The 21,677-nt window shown below is 38.1% G+C and overlaps 1 protein-coding gene across 1 annotated transcript in view; it reads left to right on the top strand.

Moving 5' to 3' along the window:
• Positions 1–16,725: 16,725 nt before the first annotated feature.
• The window catches only part of LMNTD1 (lamin tail domain containing 1), a 72,360-nt gene continuing 67,408 nt past the window's right edge, over positions 16,726–21,677 (top strand). The window contains 1 exon segment of the mRNA XM_036866011.1: positions 16,726–16,761. Coding sequence (XP_036721906.1) covers positions 16,741–16,761 — 21 coding nt within the window. The 5' untranslated portion in view covers positions 16,726–16,740.

Here is a 21,677-nt window from a genome sequence, read left to right as displayed (position 1 = left end):
TTCAAATGGAAGAACAAGAAAAACCCCTGAAAAAATAACTAAGAAAACAAAGATAAATAATTTACCAGATAAAGAGTTCAAAGCATTAGTAATAAGAATGCTAACTGAACTTGGGAAAAGAATAGATAAACACAGTGAGAATTTTAACAAGGAACTAGAAAATATTAAAAAGAACCAGTCATAGCTGAAGAATACAATAACTGAAATGAAAAAGAAGGAATTAACAGCAGACTAAGTGATACAAAGAATGCATAAGTGATCTGGAAGATAGACTAGTGGAAATCACTGAAACAGAAAAGAAAAAAGAAAAAAATAATTTTTAAATGAAGACGGTTTAAGGGACCTCTGGGACAATATCAAGTGTACTAACATTCACGTTATAGAGGTCTCAGAAGAAGAGAGAGAGAAAAGAGTGGAAAATGTATTTGATGAAATTATGGCTGAAAACTTCCCATACCTGAAGAAGGAAACAGATATCCAAGTACAGGAAACACAGAGAGTCTCAAACAAGGTGAACCCCAAAAGACCTGCACCAACATATCATAAGTAAAATAGCAAAAGCTATTAAAGAGATAATTCTAAAGGCAGCAAGATAAAAACAAAGAGTCACATACAAGGGAACCACCATAATGCTATCAGCTGATTTTTCTGCAGAAACACTGCAGGCCAGAAGGGAGTGATATGATATATTTAAAGTACTGAAAGAGAAAGCCTACAACCTAGGATACATTAGCCGGCAAGGTTATCATTCAGAATTGAAGGAGAGATAAGAAACTTCTCAGACAAGCAAGAACTAAACGAATTCAACAAAACTACACCATCCTATAAGAAGTAAAGTGAAAATGAAAAGCTTACCATAAGAAGTAAGAATTTATAGGAAAGGAAAAATCCCACTAGCAAAGCAAATATACAGTAAAGGTTGTGGATCAACAACATATAAGCTAGTATGAAGATTAAAAGACAAAAATTGTAAAATCACCTATAACTACAATAAATAGTTAAGGGATAAGGGATAAATATGACATCAAAAACACAAAACATGGCTGGGGGGGGAGTAAAAACGTAGATCTTTCAGAATGTGTTTGAACTTAAATGACTATCAGTTTAAAACAAGTAGATATAGTTATAGGCCAACATGTATGAACCCCATGGCAACCACATATCAAAACCCAACAATAGATATGCAAAAACTAGAGAGAAAGGAACACAAGCATACCACTAAAGAAAATCATTTCATGTGTTTGTTGGCTTATGACCCAAAATATGATCTATCCTGGAAAATGTTCCATGAGCACTTGAGAAGAAAGTGTATTCTGTTGTTTTTGGATGGAATGTCCTATAAATATCAATTAATTCCATCTTGTTTAATGTGTCATTTAAAGCTTGTGTTTCCTTATTTATTTTCATTTTGGATGATCTGGATGCTGAACATCACTAATCATTAGAGAAATGCAAATCAAAACTACAATGAGGTATCACCTCACACCAGTCAGAATGGTCATCATCAAAAAATCTACAAACAATAAATGCTGGAGAGGGTGTGGAGAAAAGGGAACCCTCCTGCACTGTTGGTGGGAATGTAAATTGATACAACCACTATGGAGAACAGTATGGAGATTCCTTAAAAAACCAAAACTGGAACTACCATATGACCCAGCAATCCAACTACTGGGCATATACCATGAGAAAAGCATAATTCAAAAAGAGTCATGTACCACATTGTTCATTGCAGCACTGTTTACAATAGCCAGGACATGGAAGCAACCTAAGGGTCCATCAACAGATGAATGGATAAAAAAGATGAGGCACATATATACAATGGAATATTAGTCAGCCATAAAAAGAAACGAAATATTGAGTTATTTGGAGTGAGGTGGATGGACCTAGAGTCTGTCATACAGAGTTAAGTAAGTCAGAAAGAGAATAACAAATACCGTATGCTAACACATATATATGGAATCTAAAAAAAAAGCAAAAATGGTTCTGATGAACCTAGGGGCAGGACAGGAATAAAGACATAGATGTAGAAAATGGACTTGAGGACACGAGGAGGGGGAAGGGTAAGCTGGGACGAAGTGAGAGAGTAGCATTGACATATATACACTACCAAATGTTAAATAGATAGCTAGTGGGAAGCAGCTGCATAGTACAGGGAGATCAGCTCCGTGCTTTGTGACCACCTAGAGGGGTGGGATAGGGAGGGTGGGAGGGAGACACAGGAGGGAGGGGATATGGAGATATATGTATACATATAGCTGATTCACTTTGTTATACAACACAAACTAACACAACATTGTAAAGCAATTATACTCCAATAAAGATGTTAAAAAAAAAAAAAAAGAAAACCATTAAGCCATAAGGGAAGAAACTAAAAGAAGAAAAGAACAAATAAAAACTACAAAAACAACAGAAAATAAGTAGTAAAATGGAAATAAGTACTTACCTATCAATATTCATTTTAAATGTCAATGAAATAAATGCTCCAACCAAGAGACATAAGGTGCTGACTGGATTAAAGAAAAAACAAGACCCATCTGTATGCTGCTTACAAGAGACTCACTTCAGAGCTAAAGATACACACAGACTGAAAGTGAGGGGATGGAAAAAGATATTTCCTGCAAACAGATACAACAAGTTTTGCTGTGGTAGCAAAACTCACATCAGACAAAGTAGACTTTAAAACCAAGTCTATCACAAAAGACAAAGAAGGGCATTACATAATGAGAAAGGAATCAGTACAAGACGACAATATAACATTCTTAACATATATATATACCTAATATAGGAGCACCTAAATATTAACAGACATAAAAGGAGAAATTGCCAATAATACATACATATAGACAAATAATTACCATATAGTTTAAGGGCAATAATAGAAGCAGGAACAAGGTGAAAGTCACGTAGAGGAGAAAGTGATTAACTCAGAATTCAGGGTTTTAGGGGAAGGTATCACAGAAGAAGGAAGTGTCCAAACTGGTTTTTAAATGATGAGTAGAAAATTTCCAACCAGAGGAAAACAGGATGGGCAAAAGCCTGGAGGTTACAATGAGTTCAGTGATTCATTATTGCTGGAGCTTTAAGCACAAAGGGGAAGCATGAAGGGAGATGAGGCTCCAGAGAAAGTCCAAGGTCAGATCACAAAGGGTACCCTATGGCTTATCAGGGAGTTTGAACTTTATTCTACAAGCAGTAGGAGGCCCTTTAAGTATGGGGACATGATCAAATCTATGTTTCAGGAATATTACCTTCAAGCTATTGTGGAATTTAGGTTGCTAGCTGTATAGTGGGTACTAGGGTTGGCTTGATTGATAGTAACCCAAAATAACACTACTTTAAAAAACTATGTCCAGAGATCCATATGGCATCAAAGTCCCCATGGTGTCAAAGACTCAGCCTCTTTTTATATTATTGCTCTCATGTGTGGCCCCAATCTAATGTCTAAGATGGCAGTATCCACAATACAGGCAGCAAACTTAAGTAGGGACACAGTAAAAGAGGACAAACTGTGCCCACCAACTGTCTTCTTAAGAAGATTCCCAGAAACTTCCACATGACTCTTCTACTTACCTCCCATTGGCCAGAGCTTAGTCACATGGTCACACCCAGCTGCAATGTAAGCAGGGAAGTGAGGCAGAACAAAACAGAAACACAGGCAACTGGTAGTTTTTGCCACTGAGAAATAAGACACTGGAAGCACTGGAAGGGGGGTGGCAATAAAGAGACTACTGCAGTATTGCAGTGAGAAATAATGTGTTTGTGAAGATGAAGAGTGAAGGCAAGATCTGAGAGCTGTTTGGCAAGCAGATAGTTTAAGAGTTTGTGATCTAGTGAATGGGGTGATGGCTCTTGGTTTCTGGCTTGAGTGATTGAGTAGCTAGAAGTATCACCATGGAGAATTTTCACCATCATAAAACAGATAGAAGGAAAAAAACAAAATGAGAAACAAAAAGCAAACTAGTTTGGATTTGACTTAAAAGCAAAAGGGGAGATACAAGTATCCAAATAACATAGGATGCTGGGCATTTCCTTCCATTCAAGACAGTGGGATAGGAAAACTTCCAGACCTAACTGACACCAACTAGAAGAAGGACTGAGGGCAAGTGAGTTCATCCCCTGGACCTTAATTTTCTCATCTGTAAAATACAAAAGTTTCACTAGATAATGTCTAAGTTCTCATCAGCTGTAAAACTATTTGATTCACTAATCAGACCAGTCACCTGTGCTAACCATCAGGATGAAGTACACAACCTGACATCACTCCAGTCCATGTGCATTCCTTGCCAATGGAGAAAAGTAATTGAGGCGATATAAGTTCAAGTAAACACAATTTCCTGTGTAGTTGTTTCACATCTCTTTTCAACCTGGCTGTTGGAAACCTGGTTTAGTGCAGTCTGGTGGTATTAAACTTCGGCAAATTTACAAAATCTCTCATTAAGGTGGAGGTGGTTTTGCAAATTTCATTTCAAGATCACTTTAAAAGGTTTTACTTGAGGGAAAACGATTACTTTTCCTATTATGTCCGTAAGTCTACATGTGGTAGCCGAAAATATCTCCCTTGAGTTAAGAAGTATTTTCCCTTTTGGTTGGTCAAGTACACATTGTTCCACCTACTACAAAGGATTAAAATGACTTGTTTCATCACAGAGCAAAGTAATGGCCACAGCATGTTATTTTTGGCAGAAAGAACACTTTGTAATTGCTAATTTCCTATATCCAAATTCAGCTGAAAATTGCAGCCTGAGTCTACGGTACTTTGCAAGTCTTAACAAGCAGGACCCAAGGATGCTACCAGGCTTTGTAAAATGCCAGTGAATCTAGACTAGCAGGGAGTTTGCTAAGGATGAGCTTTTAGAAAGGAATGTTCAAACCCAGGACCCCAAGTGCCTTATGGAGATATGAAAGAGTCTGCAGGACACAACTAGTAGACTCAGATGTTTGCTTTGGCCGGTGTCTCTCTTCTCATCTTCATTGTGTTCTGTGCCTACAGGCAGCTGTCCTCAAGGTCAGACTCTTTTTTAAAAAATCAGCAACTTAAATGAGAACCAGTAGTGTTTTCAGCAGGTATAATCCATTTTACTTGGAAAGTGTTTCAACTACTATTTCTTTTGATACAAAAAAGTTTGGAAATCTGATATAAATATAATATTTTTGAACTCATCTCTTAGCACCAAATTTACATTTCTCAGCCAAAGAAAAATATTCTTTACTGAATAAGTATTAGATCTCAGTCTAGAGTGAAAACACACATTTTCCAAGTGGCCAAAAGAAAACAAATGCTAATAAAACTATGATGATATAATCAACTTTGAAGCCACAGTTTTATATCCCTCTGGTTCCCAAATAATCTTCAACTCTGTCAGCTGTATTTTTTAATTAATTATTCTTTGCACTTGAAAAACAGACCTTAAAATGCAAATGTCTTTACTCTTTATCAAAGCATTACATTTAGGCCCATTTTCAGGATATGGGACCTGGAGTTCAGGGTTACAGCTGATACCACCGAAATACTGCATACCTGATTAGGTTTATAAAATATCTTGAATTATGTAAAATCTGTGAATTCTCAAAATCCCAAACACTGTGTAGGACTTTTGCCAGCCAAAAACTTGAGGTGTGTGCAAGAGCCACTGTGCTATTTGGCAAAAAGAACAGGCTCGTGTAACCACTGAGCAATACTCAAGGCCAGGGGTTCCCAACCCCCAGGCCACGGACTGACAGTGGCCTGTTAGGAACTGGGCCGCACAGCAGGAGGTGAGCGGCGAGCAAGCGAAGCTTCATCTCTATTTACAGCCGCTCCCCATCCCTCGCATTACCGCCTGAGTTCGGCCTTCTGTCAGATCAGCAGCTGCGTTAGATTCTCATAGGAGCTCAAACCCTACCGTGAACTGTGCGTGTGAGGGATCTAGGTTGTGCGCTCCTTGTGAGAATCTAATGCCTGATGATCTGAGGGGGAGCTGAGGCGGTGATGCTAGCGCTGGGGAGCGGCTGCAGATACAGATCATCATTAGCAGAGAGGTCTGACTGCACAGAGACCATAATAAATCAATTGCTTGCAGACTCGTATCAGAACCCTATCAGTGAGTGGCAAGTGACAATTAAGCTGAATCTGGTGGCAGGCTTTATAGTGGCAAGTACTACAATTGTACAGCTGCATCTTGTGGCAGCCTTTAAGTCAGAATCTGACACGTATTTTAGTCCATGCTTGGCCCACCCATTATTTTATTTACCTCTTCCATCCACTCCTCTTTCCCACACTGCGCACTTGTCTCAGTCACAGTTTTGGTAAGCCCACAAGCTAACCCTAGCCAAAATGAGTAAAAAACAAATGTTGCTGGAGAGCTTCTTTGAAAAGGGGAAAGACCTAATGATGAGACAGGAGAAGACTCTAAGACTGCCAACAAAAAGAAAGCTGCATTTAAAAGAAAATACCGAGAGTCCTACTTAAATTACGGGTTCATTGCAACAGGTGATTCACATTCTCCAAGCCCACTTTGTATAATATGTGGTGACCCGCTATCCAACGAAGCCATGAAACATTCAAAACTGCTTTGCCACATGGAGACCAAGCACCTGCATTAAAAGACAAGCCTTTGGAGTTTCTCAAAAGAAGAAAACGTGAACACGAAGAACAGAAGCAATTATTGAAGGCCACCACTTCCTCAAATGTGTCTGCACTGAGAGCATCATTCTTAGTAGCTAACCGCATTGCTAAAGCTGACAAGCCCTTAGTATTGGTGAAGAGTTGATCCTGCCTGCTGCTAAGGACATTTGTCGTGAACTTTTAGGAGAGGCTGCAGTTCAAAAGGTGGCACGTGTTCCTCTCTCGGCTAGCAACATAACTAGACAAATTGATGAAATAGCAGAGGATACTGAGGCACAATTTTTAGAGAGGATTAATGAGTCACCAAGGTACTCAATCCAGGTTGACGAGTCTACCGATGTTGACAACAAGGCAGCAATGTTCGTTTTGTGCAATATCTTTCTCAGGAGGGCGTGCGTGAGGATATGTTATGTGCACTTTTGTTGCCAACAAACACTACAGCTGCAGAACTATTCAAGTCTGAATGATTACATAACAGGAAAACTGAATTGGTCACTTTGTGTCAGTATGTGCACGGACAGAACGGCTGCCATGACTAGACGGCTTTCTGGTTTCACTACTCAGGTCAAAGAGGTCGCTTCTGAATGTGAGTCTATGCACTGTGTCATCCATAGAGAAATGCTGGCTAGCTGAAATATGTCACCTGAACTTAACAGTGTTTTGCAGGATGTGATTAAAATTATCAACCACATTAAAGTACATGCCCTTAACTCACATCTGTTCACGCAGCTCTGTGAGGAGATGGACGCAGAGCACACACGTCTTCTCTGATACACAGAAGTGAGATGGCTTTCTAAAGGTAGATCACTGGCCACAGCTTTTGAGTTACAAGAGCTGCTCCAGAGATTACTTTTAGAAAAACAGTCACCGCTGGAAGCACATTTCAGTGACACAGAATGGGTCGTAAAACTTGCTTACTTGTGTGACATGTTCAACCTGATCAACGAACGCAATGTCTCTTCAGGGGAGAGCGACAGCTGTGTTCAAGTCAGCAGATAAAGTGGCTGCATTCAAAGCCAAACTAGAATTATGGGGGCAACGAGTGAACATTGGGATTTTTGACATGTTTCAAACATTAGCAGAGATTTTGAAAGAGACTGAACCAGGGCCTTCTTTCTCCCAGCTGGGGCATGATCACCTGTCTCAGCTTTCAAAAGAGTTTGAGCATTACTTCTTAACCACAAAAGACACCCAAAGTGGGAAGGAATGGATCCGCGACCCATTTGTGAATAATCGACTTTGTCCGTGCTAGAAGAGGATCAACTGCTTGAGATCGCCTTAGAAGTATGTGTGAGACAACTTCAAATCTCCATACGTTCTGGATTGAAGTCAAGGCGGAATATCCTGAGATTGCCACAAAAGCACTGAAAAGCCTGCTTCCGTTTCCAACATCCTATCTTTGTGAAGCAGGGTTTTCTGCAGTGACGGCAACCAAAACAAGATTACGGAGTAGACTGAAGATAAGTAACACACTTGGGTGTCACTGTCTCCCATTCCCCCCAGATGGGACCATCTAGTTGCAGGAAAACAAGCTCAGGGCTCCCACTGATTATGCATTATGGTGAGTTGTATAATTATTTCATTATATATTACAATGTAATAAGACTAGAAATAAAGTGCACAATAAATGTAATGCGGTTGAATCATCCCGAAACCATCCCCCCACCCCGGTCCGTGGAAAAATTGTCTTCCACGAAACTGGTCCCTAGTGCCAAAAAGTTGGGGACCGCTGCTCAAGGCCAAGCTTGTCCCTTCCTAGCAAGGTGACCTTGGGTAAACCACTTAGCCTCTCTCACACAATTAATTTCTGATTGTTTCAATTGTTCTTTAAGTGAGAAAAATCATGAATATGTTGCATATGTTAGATAGATAGTCTATCTATCCAATCTATACCTATCTATCATCTATCTATCTATCTATCTAACATCTATCTATCAATCAATAAACTAGCAGCTTAATTCCTGTAGTTGCTGAAGCCTAAATCCCAGGAGTCATCTTGTCTCCTCACCTCTCACAGCTCACTTCTAATCTACCACTGAATTCTGCCAGGATTTCCTTCCGAATGTACCTGGAATCTGACCTTGTCTCATCGCCTTCATTGCACATTGTTGAGCCCAGCACCACGAGCTCTCCTTCGATGGTGGCATTCTTTTTTTTTCTTTCTTTTAGCTCCTTCAAGCTATTTTCAATACAGAAGCCAACGTGGGCTTTTTAAAGCCGAAGTCAGATTGTTACCGAGCCTAAGCTTATACTGCTTGTCACATGACAGGCCAATAATCGAGAGATGAGTTGTTGGGAAAAGGAATAGTGACTTTATTTGGAAAGCCAACAAGCTGAGAAGATGGCGGGCTCATGCCCCCAAAGAACCGTCTTGCCTGAGTTAGAATTCAGGCTCCTTTTATGCTATAAGGGGAGGGGGTAAAGTCAGACACTTCCTGGTTCCCATCTGCTTCCTGAAGGATGTGTTCATTTCTTCCTTCCTACAGTCATTCACAGGTGGGCCTGGTGAGGATGTTTCCTGTGAGCTAAACAAAGGTATTTTAGCTTAATGCTCATTACCTGGGAAGTAGGGTTCCCAGAGATGGACCATTATGTATAATTGAAGCTTATAGGCAACATCCCTTTAGTGATTAACTTGTAATAGAATACCAATGTTCTTCCCTATTACAAGATCCTGTCAGCCCTTGGCTCAATGACCCATCAGACCCTGAGGATCTGGACTCTCCATCAGTCTCACTCCTCTCCCATCACTCTCTAACCCCTCCCCCCGCCTCTGGTCCCTCTGCCCCAGCCTCACCAGCCTCTTGCCAGACAGCCCTTGCCTCAGATCTCTGTATTGTTGCTTCCTCTGCCAGCAGAGGCTGGTTACTAACCCAAGTTTGAGTTAATAAGGACAAAATATTGGCATTGAATCATTGGGAATGAAAAAGGTACAGTAAATCTAGAGCACATTTAAGAGTGAGATATTATAAAACTCAGTGACAAATTGGAGCAAGGGGATTAAAAAGGGTAAAAATAAATCTATGTTCCTATATTAACTAAAGATATTTTAAAATATTTTGTTATATTATTAAATAACATTATATATTATGTAACATAAAGTTTTTCAGGTATGGAATTGGTATGCATTTCAAAGTCAGCATTTTCAAAGTATCTCCTAACTCTAAATTCTATAATTAACAAGTACTAAAAAATAATTATGTAAATCAAATACAGATATGCTTTCCCACATAACTGTGCTTATAGAATATTGATGCAGTCTTAATTAAATACCAGATTTAGGTTACTGTATGTAAGAAGAAAATTTTTCAGCTATGTGGTCTTATGAGAAGTATTTTTCTACTTCCAGAAATAATTTACTGAGAACCAATGAACTTTTAATTTTCTTGCCTAGTGAGATCTCATTTTGAGCATTCCACCTTTCTCTTGAGAGACTGGATGTGTGTGTGTGTGTGTGTGTGTGTGTGTGTGTGTGTGTGTGTTGTATGTGTGTTTAATGAATTCACTAGTTCATCCACAAGCCAAAAAATTTAAATGGGTCACCGATTTGGGGCAACTCAGCTACCTATTATTTCTTGTATGCATAAAGTAAGACTGGTATTTTTTAAAAAAGGAACTTGTATTTCAACCTACGTGGATCAGATAAAGAAAGGCTCTCCCTGCCTGTCCCATGACCCAATGCCAAGGAAAAAAAGTTTAAATAGTTCTAACTTATTAATAGCCTATCCAGAGAGCAAGGCTTCTGCCTTTGGATCATGCTGCAGTTTCTTTAAAGCAGTATGTGCACAGCACATTAGAGGAACACTTGTTAAAAATGCAGATGCTTGAGCCTCATCCCAGACCTTCTGAAAGGGATCTCTAATGCTGGAGCAGGAATTTGCTCCCCTAGTTAACTTACATATGTTAAAATTTGAAGATTACTGCAAAGAAAGTATATTCCACATTTGGTATGAAAATGAGCACCTAATGAGCATTGATTGAGGATTCTAAGTCAATATATAGAAAATATTCCCTTAACATATCAGGCATATGTTTTGTGCTAGGCACTAGGCACTGTTAAGAGCTCTGGGTGTACAGTTGTTATTATATGTGTTGTTATTATTATTGTTATATAGCAGCTTTATTCAGAGGTCATTTATATACAATACAATTCACCCATTTAAAGTGTGCTATTTAATGGTTTTCTGTATATTCAGAGTTGTGCAACCATTCCAACAATTAATTTTAGAACATTTTGATCATTCTCAAAAGAATCTCCATAGCCTTTAGCTATAACCCCTCACCTCTCCAGCCCAAGGCAAACACTAATCTAGCTTCTGTCTCTATGGATATGTGGTAAACATTTGCGTACAAGTTTCTGTGTTGACATACGCTCTTAGGATCTTACATAGAGTGGAATTGCTGGGTCAAATTGCAACTCTATGTTTAACTTTTAGAGCAACTGCCAAACTGTTTTCCAAAGTAGCTGCACCATTTTACATTCCTACCAGCAATGTTTGAGGATTCTGATTTCTCTACATTCTCACCAACACTTGTTATTATCTGTCTTTTTGATAATAGTCATTCTATAATATGTATGAAGTGGTATTGATCTGAATTTCCGTCATGACTATGTCAAGCATCATTTCATGTGCTTATTGGCCACTTGTATATATTCTTTGGGGAAATGCCTATTCAGATCCTTTGCCAGTTTTTAAAATTGAGTTACTTATCTTCTTGTTATTGAGTTGTAAGTGTTCTTCCATATAGTCTAGATAGTCCCTTATCAGATATATGATTTGCAAATATTTCCTACCATTCTATGGATTTTTTCATTTTCTTGATAATGTCCTTTATTACACAAAAGTTTTTAATTTTGATGAATTCCAATTTATTTTTTCTTTTGTTGCTCATGCTTTTGGTGTCATATCTAATCATCTGTTTCCAAATCTGAAGTCATGGAGATTTACTCCTGTATTTTCTTCTAAGAGTTTTATAGTTTTAGCTCTTACATTTAGATTTTTGATCATTTGAACTAATTTTTGTATATGGTTTGAAGTAGGAATCCAACTTTATTCCACTGCATGTGAATGTCCAGTTGTCCCAGCATCATTGGTTGAAAAGATTATTCTTTCCCTCATTGAATAGTTTTAGCACCCTGTAAAAAGTCAGTTGACCATAGATGTGAGAGTGTATTTCTGGATTCTCAATTCTATTCTACTTATCTATATATCCATCCTTATGCCAGTACCATACTGCCTTGACTATGGTGGCTTTATAGTAAGTTTTAAAATCAGGAAGTGTGAGTGCTTCAACTTCGTTCCTCTTTTAAAAGATTTTTTGGCTATTCTGGGCCCCTTGAGTTTCCACATGAATTTTAGGTCAGCATGTCAATTTCTACAAAGAAGCTAGGTAGGATTCTGATAGGGATTATGCTAAATTTGTAGATCATTTAGGGGAGTATAACCATCTTAACAATGTTAAGCCTTCCAATCTATAAACATAAGACGTCTTTCTATTTATTGAGATCTTATTTAATTTCTTTCAACAATTTTTTATAGTTTTCACAGTGTATGTTCTGCACTTCTTTTGTTACATGTATTCTTATGTATTTTACTCTTTAATGCTATTGTAAATGGAATTTTTCTTAATTTTATTTTTAATTGCTCATACAAGTATATAGAAATAAAATTGACTTTTGCATATTGATTTGTATTGTGCAACCTTGCTGAACTTCTTTATTCTAATAGCTTTTTAGCAGATTCTTTAGGATTTTCCATATATAATATCATGTCATTTGCTAATGGAGATAGTTTTACTTCTTCATTTACAGTTTGGATGCCTTTCATTTCTTTTGCTTGCCTGATTGCCCTGGACAGTACTTCTAGTACAATGTTGAATAGGCAAGAGTGGACATCCTTCTTTTATGGAGATCTGACCTTAGGGGGAAAGCTTTCAGTTTTCCCCATTAAGTATGACTTGAAAACAAAAAACACAAACAAATATAAAAAGAGTCTTACCCTTATGGAGTTTATAGTCTAATAGAGGAAACAGATAAGAATCAAGTATTTGCAAACTCTCTCCTTTTGGGCTTTTTTGGAGGTTTCATTACATATGCATGATTGATTAAATCATTGGCCATTGGAGATTGAACTCAATCTCCAGCCCCTACCACATACCCAGAGGTCTGAGGGGTGGGAATGAAAGTTCCAACCTGCTAATCACACAGATGGCTCCCCTGGCAACCAGCCCCCATCCTTAGGTGCGGTCCAAAAGCCACCTCATTAACATAACAAAAGACATATTGATCACTATCATAACTTAGGCAATTCCAAGGGTTTTAGGAGTCAGTTCTGATTATACTGCTGAGAAATGACCATATGGCTGGTGTTATGTACTAGAGGTAAATTAAAGGCCAAAGACAGCTTTCTCTTTGTCAAAACAGGAACTACTATTTTCTTTGTCCCTAAAGCATCTGGTTTTAAAACATCTGAATTCATCTCCAATGGAGGCATCTCTTTTGCTGACAAAATATGAGGAGCAACTAGGCAGTACAGTTGGTTAGTCAGTTGTCAAGATTGGTAATGTAATCAGAGTTATTTTATTTCTCTGACCTCTGAATCTATTAGGACTAGGAAGGATCATTCTGAGACAAAGAAAATTTGAATACCTCTAAGTCACAAAATTTAGTAGAAAACAAAAATTTTCCCAAATTTATCACTCTTTTGATTAAATTCTATTATTCTAGGTATCTACTTCTTTCTTTTTTTTTTTTTTTTTCTTTAAACATCTTTATTGAAGTATAATTGCCTTACAATAGTGTGTTAGCTTCTGCTTTATAACAAAGTGAATCAGTTATACATATACAATAGGTTCCCATTACTCTTCCCTCTTGCATCTCCCTCCCTCCCACCCTCCCCATCCCACCCCTCTAGGTGGTCACAAAGCACCGAGCTGATCTCCCTGTGCTATGCGGCTGCTTCCCACTAGCTATCTATTTTACATTTGGTAGTGTATATATGTCCATGACACTCTCTTACCCTGTCCCATCTCACCCCACCCCCTCCCCATATCCTCAAGTCCATTCTCTAGTAGGTCTGTGTCTTTATTCCCGTCTTGCCACTAGGTTCTTCTTGGCCTTTTTTTTTTTTTTTTCCTTAGATTCCGTATATATGTGTTAGCATACTGTATTTGTTTTTCTCTTTCTGACTTACTTCACTCTGTATGACAGACTCTAACTCCATCCACCTCATTACAAATACCTCCATTTCATTTCTTTTTATGGCTGAGTAATATTCCATTGTATATATGTGCCACATCTTCTTTATCCATTCATCTGTCGATGGACATTTAGGTTGCTTCCAGGTCCTGGCTATTGTAAATAGAGCTGCAATGAACATTGTGGTACATGACACTTTTTGACCTATGGTTTTCTCAGGGTATATGCCCAGTAGTGGGATTGCTGGGTCGTATGGGAGTTCTATTTGTAGTTTTTTAAGGAACCTCCATACTGTTCTCCATAGTGGCTGTATCAATTTACATTCCCACCAACAGTGCAAGAGTGTTCCCTTTCCTCCACACCCTCTCCAGCATTTACTGTTTCTAGATTTTTTGATGATGGCCATTCTGACCGGTGTGAGATGATATCTCATTGTAGTTTTGATTTGCATTTCTCTAATGATTAATGATGTTGAGCATTCTTTCATGTGTCTGTAGGCCATCTGTATATCTTCTTTGGAGAAATGTCTATCCAGGTCTTCTGCCCATTTTTGGATTGGGTTGTTCGTTTTTTTGTTATTGAGCTGCATGAGCTGCTTGTAAATCTTGGAGATTAATCCTTTGTCAGTTGCTTCATTTGCAAATATTTTCTCCCATTCTGATGGTTGTGTTTTGGTCTTGTTTATGGTTTCCTTTGCTGTGCAAAAGCTTTTAAGTTTCATTAGGTCCCATTTGTTTATTTGTGTTCTTATTTCCATTTCTCTGGGAGCTGGGTCAAAAAGAATCTTGCTGTGATGTATGTCATAGAGTGTTCTGCCTATGTTTTCCTCTAAGAGTTTGATAGTGTCTGGCCTTACACTTAGGTCTTTAATCCATTTGGAGTTTATTTTTGTGCATGGTGTCAGGGAGTGTTCTAATTTCATACTTTTACATGTAGCTGTCCAATTTTCCCAGCACCACTTATTGAAGAGGCTGTCTTTTCTCCACTGTATATGCTTGCCTCCTTTATCAAAGATAAGGTGACCATATGTGTGTGTGTTTATCTCTGGGCTTTCTATCCTGTTCCATTGATCTATATTTCTGTTTTTGTGCCAGTACCAAACTGTCTTGATTACTGTAGCTTTGTAATATAGTCTGAAGTCAGGGAGCCTGATTCCCCCAGCTCCATTTTTCGTTCTCAAGATTGCTTTGGCTATTCGGGGTCTTTTGTGTTTCCATACAAATTGTGAAATTTTTTGTTCTAGTTCTGTGAAAAATGCCAGTGGTAGTTTGATAGGGATTGCATTGAATCTGTAGATTGCTTTGGGTAGTAGAGTCATTTTCACAATGTTGATTCTTCCAATCCAGGAACATGGTATATCTCTCCATCTATTTGTATCGTCTTTAATTTCTTTCATCAGTGTCTTATAATTTTCTGCATACAGGTCTTTTGTCTCCTTAGGTAGGTTTATTCCTAGATATCTTATTCTTTTTGTTGCAATGGTAAACGGGAGTGTTTTCTTAATTTCACTTTCAGATTTTTCGTCATTAGTGTATAGAAATGCAAGCGATTTCTGTGCATTAATTTTGTATCCTGCTACTTTACCAAATTCATTGATTAGCTCTAGGAGTTTTCTGGTAGCATCTTTAGGATTCTCTATGTATAGTATCATGTCATCTGCAAATAGTGACAGCTTTACTTCTTCTTTTCCGATTTGGATTCCTTTTATTTCTTTGTCTTCTCTGATTGCTGTGGCTAACACTTCCAAAACTATGTTGAATAATAGTGGTGAGAGTGGGCAACCTTGTCTTGTTCCTGATCTTAGTGGAAATGGTTTCAGTTTTTCACCATTGAGGACAATGTTAGCTGTGGGTTTGTCATATATGGCCTTTATTATGTTGAGGAAAGTTCCCTCTATGCCTACTTTCTGCAGGGCTTTTATCATAAATGGGTGTTGAATTTTGTCGAAAGCTTTCTCTGCATCTATTGAGATGATCATATGGTTTTTCTCCTTCAATTTGTTAATATGGTGTATCACATTGATTGATTTGCGTATATTGAAGAATCCTTGCATTCCTGGGATAAACCCCACTTGGTCATGGTGTATGATCCTTTTAATGTGCTGTTGGATTCTGTTTGCGAGTATTTTGTTGAGGATTTTTGCATCTATGTTCATCAGTGATATTGGCCTGTAGTTTTCTTTCTTTGTGACATCTTTGTCTGGTTTTGGTATCAGGGTGATGGTGGCCTCGTAGAATGAGTTTGGGAGTGTTCCTCCCTCTGCAATATTTTGGAAGAGTTTGAGAAGGATAGGTGTTAGCTCTTCTCTAAATGTTTGATAGAATTCTAGGTATCTACTTCTAACATGGAAACTTGACAGATAGGAATAATTGATATTAAAAGGCGTTAAATCTAGGTTAGAAAATGTATTGACTTTTATTTTCCCCTGACTTCTTTCCCTCTCTTGAAGGAGTGGTCTTCTATAATTTAATCCTGATTCAGCACCCTTCCATAGTTACTAAGATTTACTTTTAAGTCTTCAGATAATGCTACATTTATATACAGCATCTTTTTCAGCTCTGAATATGGAGAAATTCCAAAATCTATATATATCTGTAGATTCCCAAGAGGTAAACCACAAAGTCAAAAGAGCTTAGTTCAAAGAATAAGGAGGGCAAGTAACCTGAGGCCTCTGTGCCAACAATATTCACTACTTTGGCCAAAACTTCTCAATTATAGGACCTAGGTTGGGGCAGGGAGAAGGAGCAAGGATCCTAAGAAATTTTTCAGAATTATGCAGATTTTTCTTTAGTTCATACCTGTTTCTTGCTGAAGCTGACAATGAGATTATTCTTAATTATAGAATCTTTTAGGTAAGTGACTGTTGTGATTTTTTATAGGTTCCAGAGCAATATTGTCATTTGGCGACAGACCTCCCTAAAGCGAATTATGTCTTTGTATGCAATCTACTGATGAACAGGTATGAAAATAACAGCTGATTTAAGTTAATTGTTAAATTGTAGAATGATAAGTTTGAAAGTAAACTTTGCACATCAACTTGACCATCTTCTGTTGATACAGATATATAGACTGGGCTATTTAGATCTGAATAAATTGTGAAGCAGACGGTACTTAAAGGTGAAGGGAGGAAACCACCAAGTTTTTTGGCCACTCTAGCATCCTTGTTAAGTCTTGAAAAACATGGAGCTAACATATAATCTCTGGTTCCTCAGTAAGGAAACATTTCATATTTGTTGGCTACGGGGCCCATGATGCCAGGGTTTTTATATCTTCACCTGGACAAGGAGGGATAAGTAGGGTAGCGAAAGAGATCAGGGGAAATAAAAGTAAACACATTATCCAACCTAGATTTAATCCTTTTTAATATCAATTATTCCTATCTGTCAATTTTCCATGTTAGAAGTAGATGCCTAGGATAATAGAATTTAATCAAAAGAGTGATAAATTTGGGACAATTTTTGTTTTCTACTAAACTTTGTGACTTAGAGGTATTCAACATTTCTTTGTCTCAGATCACCCTTCCTAGTTCTAATAGGTTCAGAGGTCAGAGAAATAAAATAACTATGATTACATTACCAACCTTGACAGTTGACTTACCAACTGCATACCTAGTTGCTCCTCATATTTCATCAGCAAAAGAGATGCCTCCATTGGAAATGAATTCAGATGTTTCAAAACCAGATTCTTTAGGGATAAAAAAAATAGTAGTTCCTGTTTTGACAAAGAAAAAGCTGTCTTTGGCCTTTAATTTACCCCTAGTACATAACACCAGCCATATGATTATTTCTCAGCAGCATAATCAGAACGGGCTCAGTAACAGGCATGTTGTCCATCATGATAGCTTATGTACAGCTTCTCTGGGATGCTACCAGGGAAACTGTACCTCATATGCCTTTTCTTGCTCTTTTTCTGGTTGGAGAGTTTGGTATTCAAAATGGAAAATTTATCTACTAACTTAAATTAGTTCCAAGGAGACCAAAGTTCACTGTTCATGCAGGATTATATCCCATGTCCTTAAATACATGATCTCACTTAGTTCTTGTAACAACTTTGTAAAGGAGGTATCTATTTTCTGTTTTTGAAGAAGAGGAAATAGATCTCGGTTAAGTAGCTAAGCAAAGTCACATAGTTTTTGAGAGACAGCTCTCAATTCAATTTGAGGTTTGTCTAATTCCAAAGGCCAGGCTTTTCCAACCTAGTTCCAAGAAGGAAAAGTCCCGAGAGTACCCAAACCACTTGTTATATCTGGCCCCCGAACATATCAAATCCATAGTGTAGCTTCGATCATAAAAGAGGTTGATGATCATTTGGGTATAAATCAGGCACACTTCATAGTTATTAAGATAAAAATAATTTTTTAGATAAAAGTAATCTATTTTTCAACGAATAACTATAAAGACTGATTGTCTACATATTATCAATCTCACCAAGCATACAGGGCACATCTGTGGTATTATGCCAGTCCCTGGAGATATGAGGATAAATAAGATAGCCCATACCCTTTATCTCACAGCATCATGATAGAGATACATCTGAAATAATGTCTATAATCAGGAGTGTCATTCAAGATGTTTACTAACTATACTGAAAAAGCACCAAGTAATCAGAATAGACACTGACTATCTATAGCTAGTATGGCTGAAGTGCATACTTATTGCCTATCAGCTTTGCCTTTAATAATGTAATTGATACTCAAATAGAGAAATGTGGAACATAGATGGAGAGGGATGGAGGACAGGGATGAAGGTGGTCATGTACAACTACAAATGATCTGAACCTTGAAGGATAAGTGGGAGTTTCCATTGGACAAAAGAGGACAGGACATTTTAGGCAGAGGAAACAACTACAATAAAAAAAGTCTGCATATGAGGTATCTAAAACAGTGAAATTTATAGAATCAGAGTGGAATAGTGGTTGCCAGGGCTGGGGAGAGGGGGATGGGGAGTTACTAATCAACAAGCATAAAGTTTCAATTAAACAAAATTGGTGTGTTCTCAAGATCTGCTGTACAACGTTGTACTTATAGTCAACAATTGTTGACTCTATTGTACACTTAATTTGTTAAGAGGGTAGATCTCATGTTAAGTGTTATCACAATAAAATAAAATTAAATATAAATAAATAAACAAGCAAACAAACCAAGGATGGGCAGCACTGAGAAATATCTAGTAACCTGCTGTGGTTAGATTATGGGGCTTGTGGGGAGTAATGGCTAGAGATGATGGTGGAGAGTCATTTAGGCCAAATCATGAACTAAGCTAAGGATTTTTTACTTTCTTCCCTGGGCATCAGAGAACTCAAACAATTACATCTCTGCTTCAAACAGTTTTGGTGATACTGTAGAGAATACACTAGAGGGAGACCATTTAGGGGCTATTTCAATAGTTTAGGAGAAATAGGATGTGAGTCTATAATGGTATTGTTGCAAAGAGAAGGGGCTGGAGGCAAGAGACATTTTTGACTATCTGTAATGGCTGATTGAGTATATTGAGGTGGAGAAGAAATAATCAAGGAGTCCAAAGCACTTGGCTTGAGCAACGTTATTGATTTTACTTGAGATTTTACAGGCAGATGGAGATAATATCTCCAGTATGTTTGGAAAGTGAGCAAGATAATTATCCTGGTTCTGTGCATAGCATGTCATGCGGAACACCCAGATGGTGAAATGAAATAGGCAATTGGAAATACAGATGACGGACAGTACCTGTTCTATACCATATGGATGGATATCTATATATATCCATATATATATATGCATATGCATATTTTTTTAACTTCATAGACAACTCACAGCCTAAGGAGGAAACACTTTAAAACTAAGATATGTAGTTTTATGGTTTGAGTCAATTTATAAATCACATATCATAATTTATAAATATCAAAAGTATTCAAAAACTAAGTTTGGCTTATTTGGATATCTCATTGAGCTAACAAGTCCAAGGTTAGATCTTGATTGCCTTACAAGTGAGTTTGATTAGCAAATATTCCTGAGACAAGCCTTTGAAAAGTCTTTTTATTATTTTGCTCTAGTGAATTTCAAGATTGCGTGTTGTTGTATAGTAACAGATGGCACATAAAACTCCAGTACTGACTCAGCAAATGACAACCACGGGAATTGCTCAATATTGATGCATGGTCTGAATCGGCTCTAGTCTACTCCAATGGTAGTGAGTCTTCATTGGAGTATTAAACAGCTTCCTTCTTTACATGGTTTGGCATTAAACCAATTCACGTATACATGTAATATGTTGTGTGATCAGTATTTCTAGTCATACGGAAAGCGTATTCTATTGTATTTGGTTACCTGTCCTCACGAGGCTCCCCAAGGAAAAACAATACAGAGCTGAGTAGTTTGTTTTTGGCACATTCTCACCTACCAGTGTCACTGCTTTCCCAACCTTTAGGCACCTAAGTCGTCAAACTTACTCTGCTTGCCCAAAGGCACCACTAAAGTATTTCACTCAAACCTGCCCTTTCCGTGTGCCTGGACCACCTTTCCTCATCCTCTCTGGTGTCATTTAAACTCCCATTTAAGGAAACATCATGTTTTAGGGATTTAGGTTTATTCACAGTAGTATAAAAATGATCAGCTATTCTTCCCAGTGTGTGTGTGTGTGTGTACATGTACACAGGTGTGGCCCATGATGTAAAATGTCTGTTGCATAAATGACCTGCTTCCTGTTGTGCTCTGTGAGATGGGGGAAGGAAGACAACTAAGCAGGTGGACAATCAGGCAGGTGAACAAAGCAAGAAGCCTCTCAGGGGAGTGAAGTTGAGGCCCTAGTGGGTAGAAGGAGTCAGTCCATTGGGACTAGAGAATGGGTTCTCACCATCCCCTCCCCAACCCCAAATAGTCTCCCACCATGGGCTTTATAAGACAGGACAGTGAGACCAGCACAGACCCTGAAATGCCCTATCCTCTCGGAATCTATTTTCTGAATGCAGGGGTACTTCCTAATGGGTCTCTGGAAGAGAAGCAATTGGTCCCGGTCAAAATGTCAAAGAAAGAGAGGTTTGTTTTTACTTTCTATCTCCTTCACTGAGTTATTTGCAGACCTTCTCAATACTTAATGGAAACAACGTATTACATCAATTCTACGATGATATTTTTTCACAATTTAACACCTCTGAAATTGAGATGCATCATATGATCAATGGCAATCTATGACATTGGTGTTGCCTGGATTGAATTTCTTATATAAACATTTATTTCCAACAGTTACCTAGGGCCACTACCGACCTGAGACCACTTTAAATTAAATGATATTCCTGAGTTTTTTTTACAATACATTGGTGGTGTGAATGCAGACCTCATACCTATGTGAGTAATGGCTGTGGTTCAAAATCTCAGGGGAGAGTTTTCTTTTCTCTCTTACCAGGCTAAGGTTGAAAAATTCAAGTTGTCCCTTGGGGATCCTGGCTTTATGCCGGGGTCTTTTATTAGATTCGCTTTCTTGGTGGTAGATAAAATAATGGTATATCTTATAGCCAAAAGAATTGAAGAAATTTGATATTGGAATTGAAAAGGTTCGCCAGGGACAAACATTCTTCCCAGTTTCTGACTTCTGAGCAGCAACACTGCCTTCTTCAGGTCTTCACTTGTCTTTCAGAGCCTGCCAACACCTCTCAAAAAGAATCAGGTAATCACCCTCAGATGAATGATTCCCTGTGCAATTTGTAGGTATAATGGGATTTGTTAATTTGTAATTTCATCAAGATGTAATTTGTGAGTAAAGAATGTGATAAAGCTATAATTACCACTGTGGTGAATCCGTTCATTGCTTTTGCAGATACTTATAAGGTATCTATTCTGTTCACTGGAGAAGGAGCAAAGATGCCCAAGAAATGGCCCCTGACATCCGGGAGCTTAGAGTC

Source organism: Balaenoptera musculus, chromosome 10 (genome assembly GCF_009873245.2).
Source record: "Balaenoptera musculus isolate JJ_BM4_2016_0621 chromosome 10, mBalMus1.pri.v3, whole genome shotgun sequence".
NCBI lineage: Eukaryota > Metazoa > Chordata > Mammalia > Artiodactyla > Balaenopteridae > Balaenoptera > Balaenoptera musculus.
This window is presented reverse-complemented; position numbering and strand designations above follow the sequence as displayed.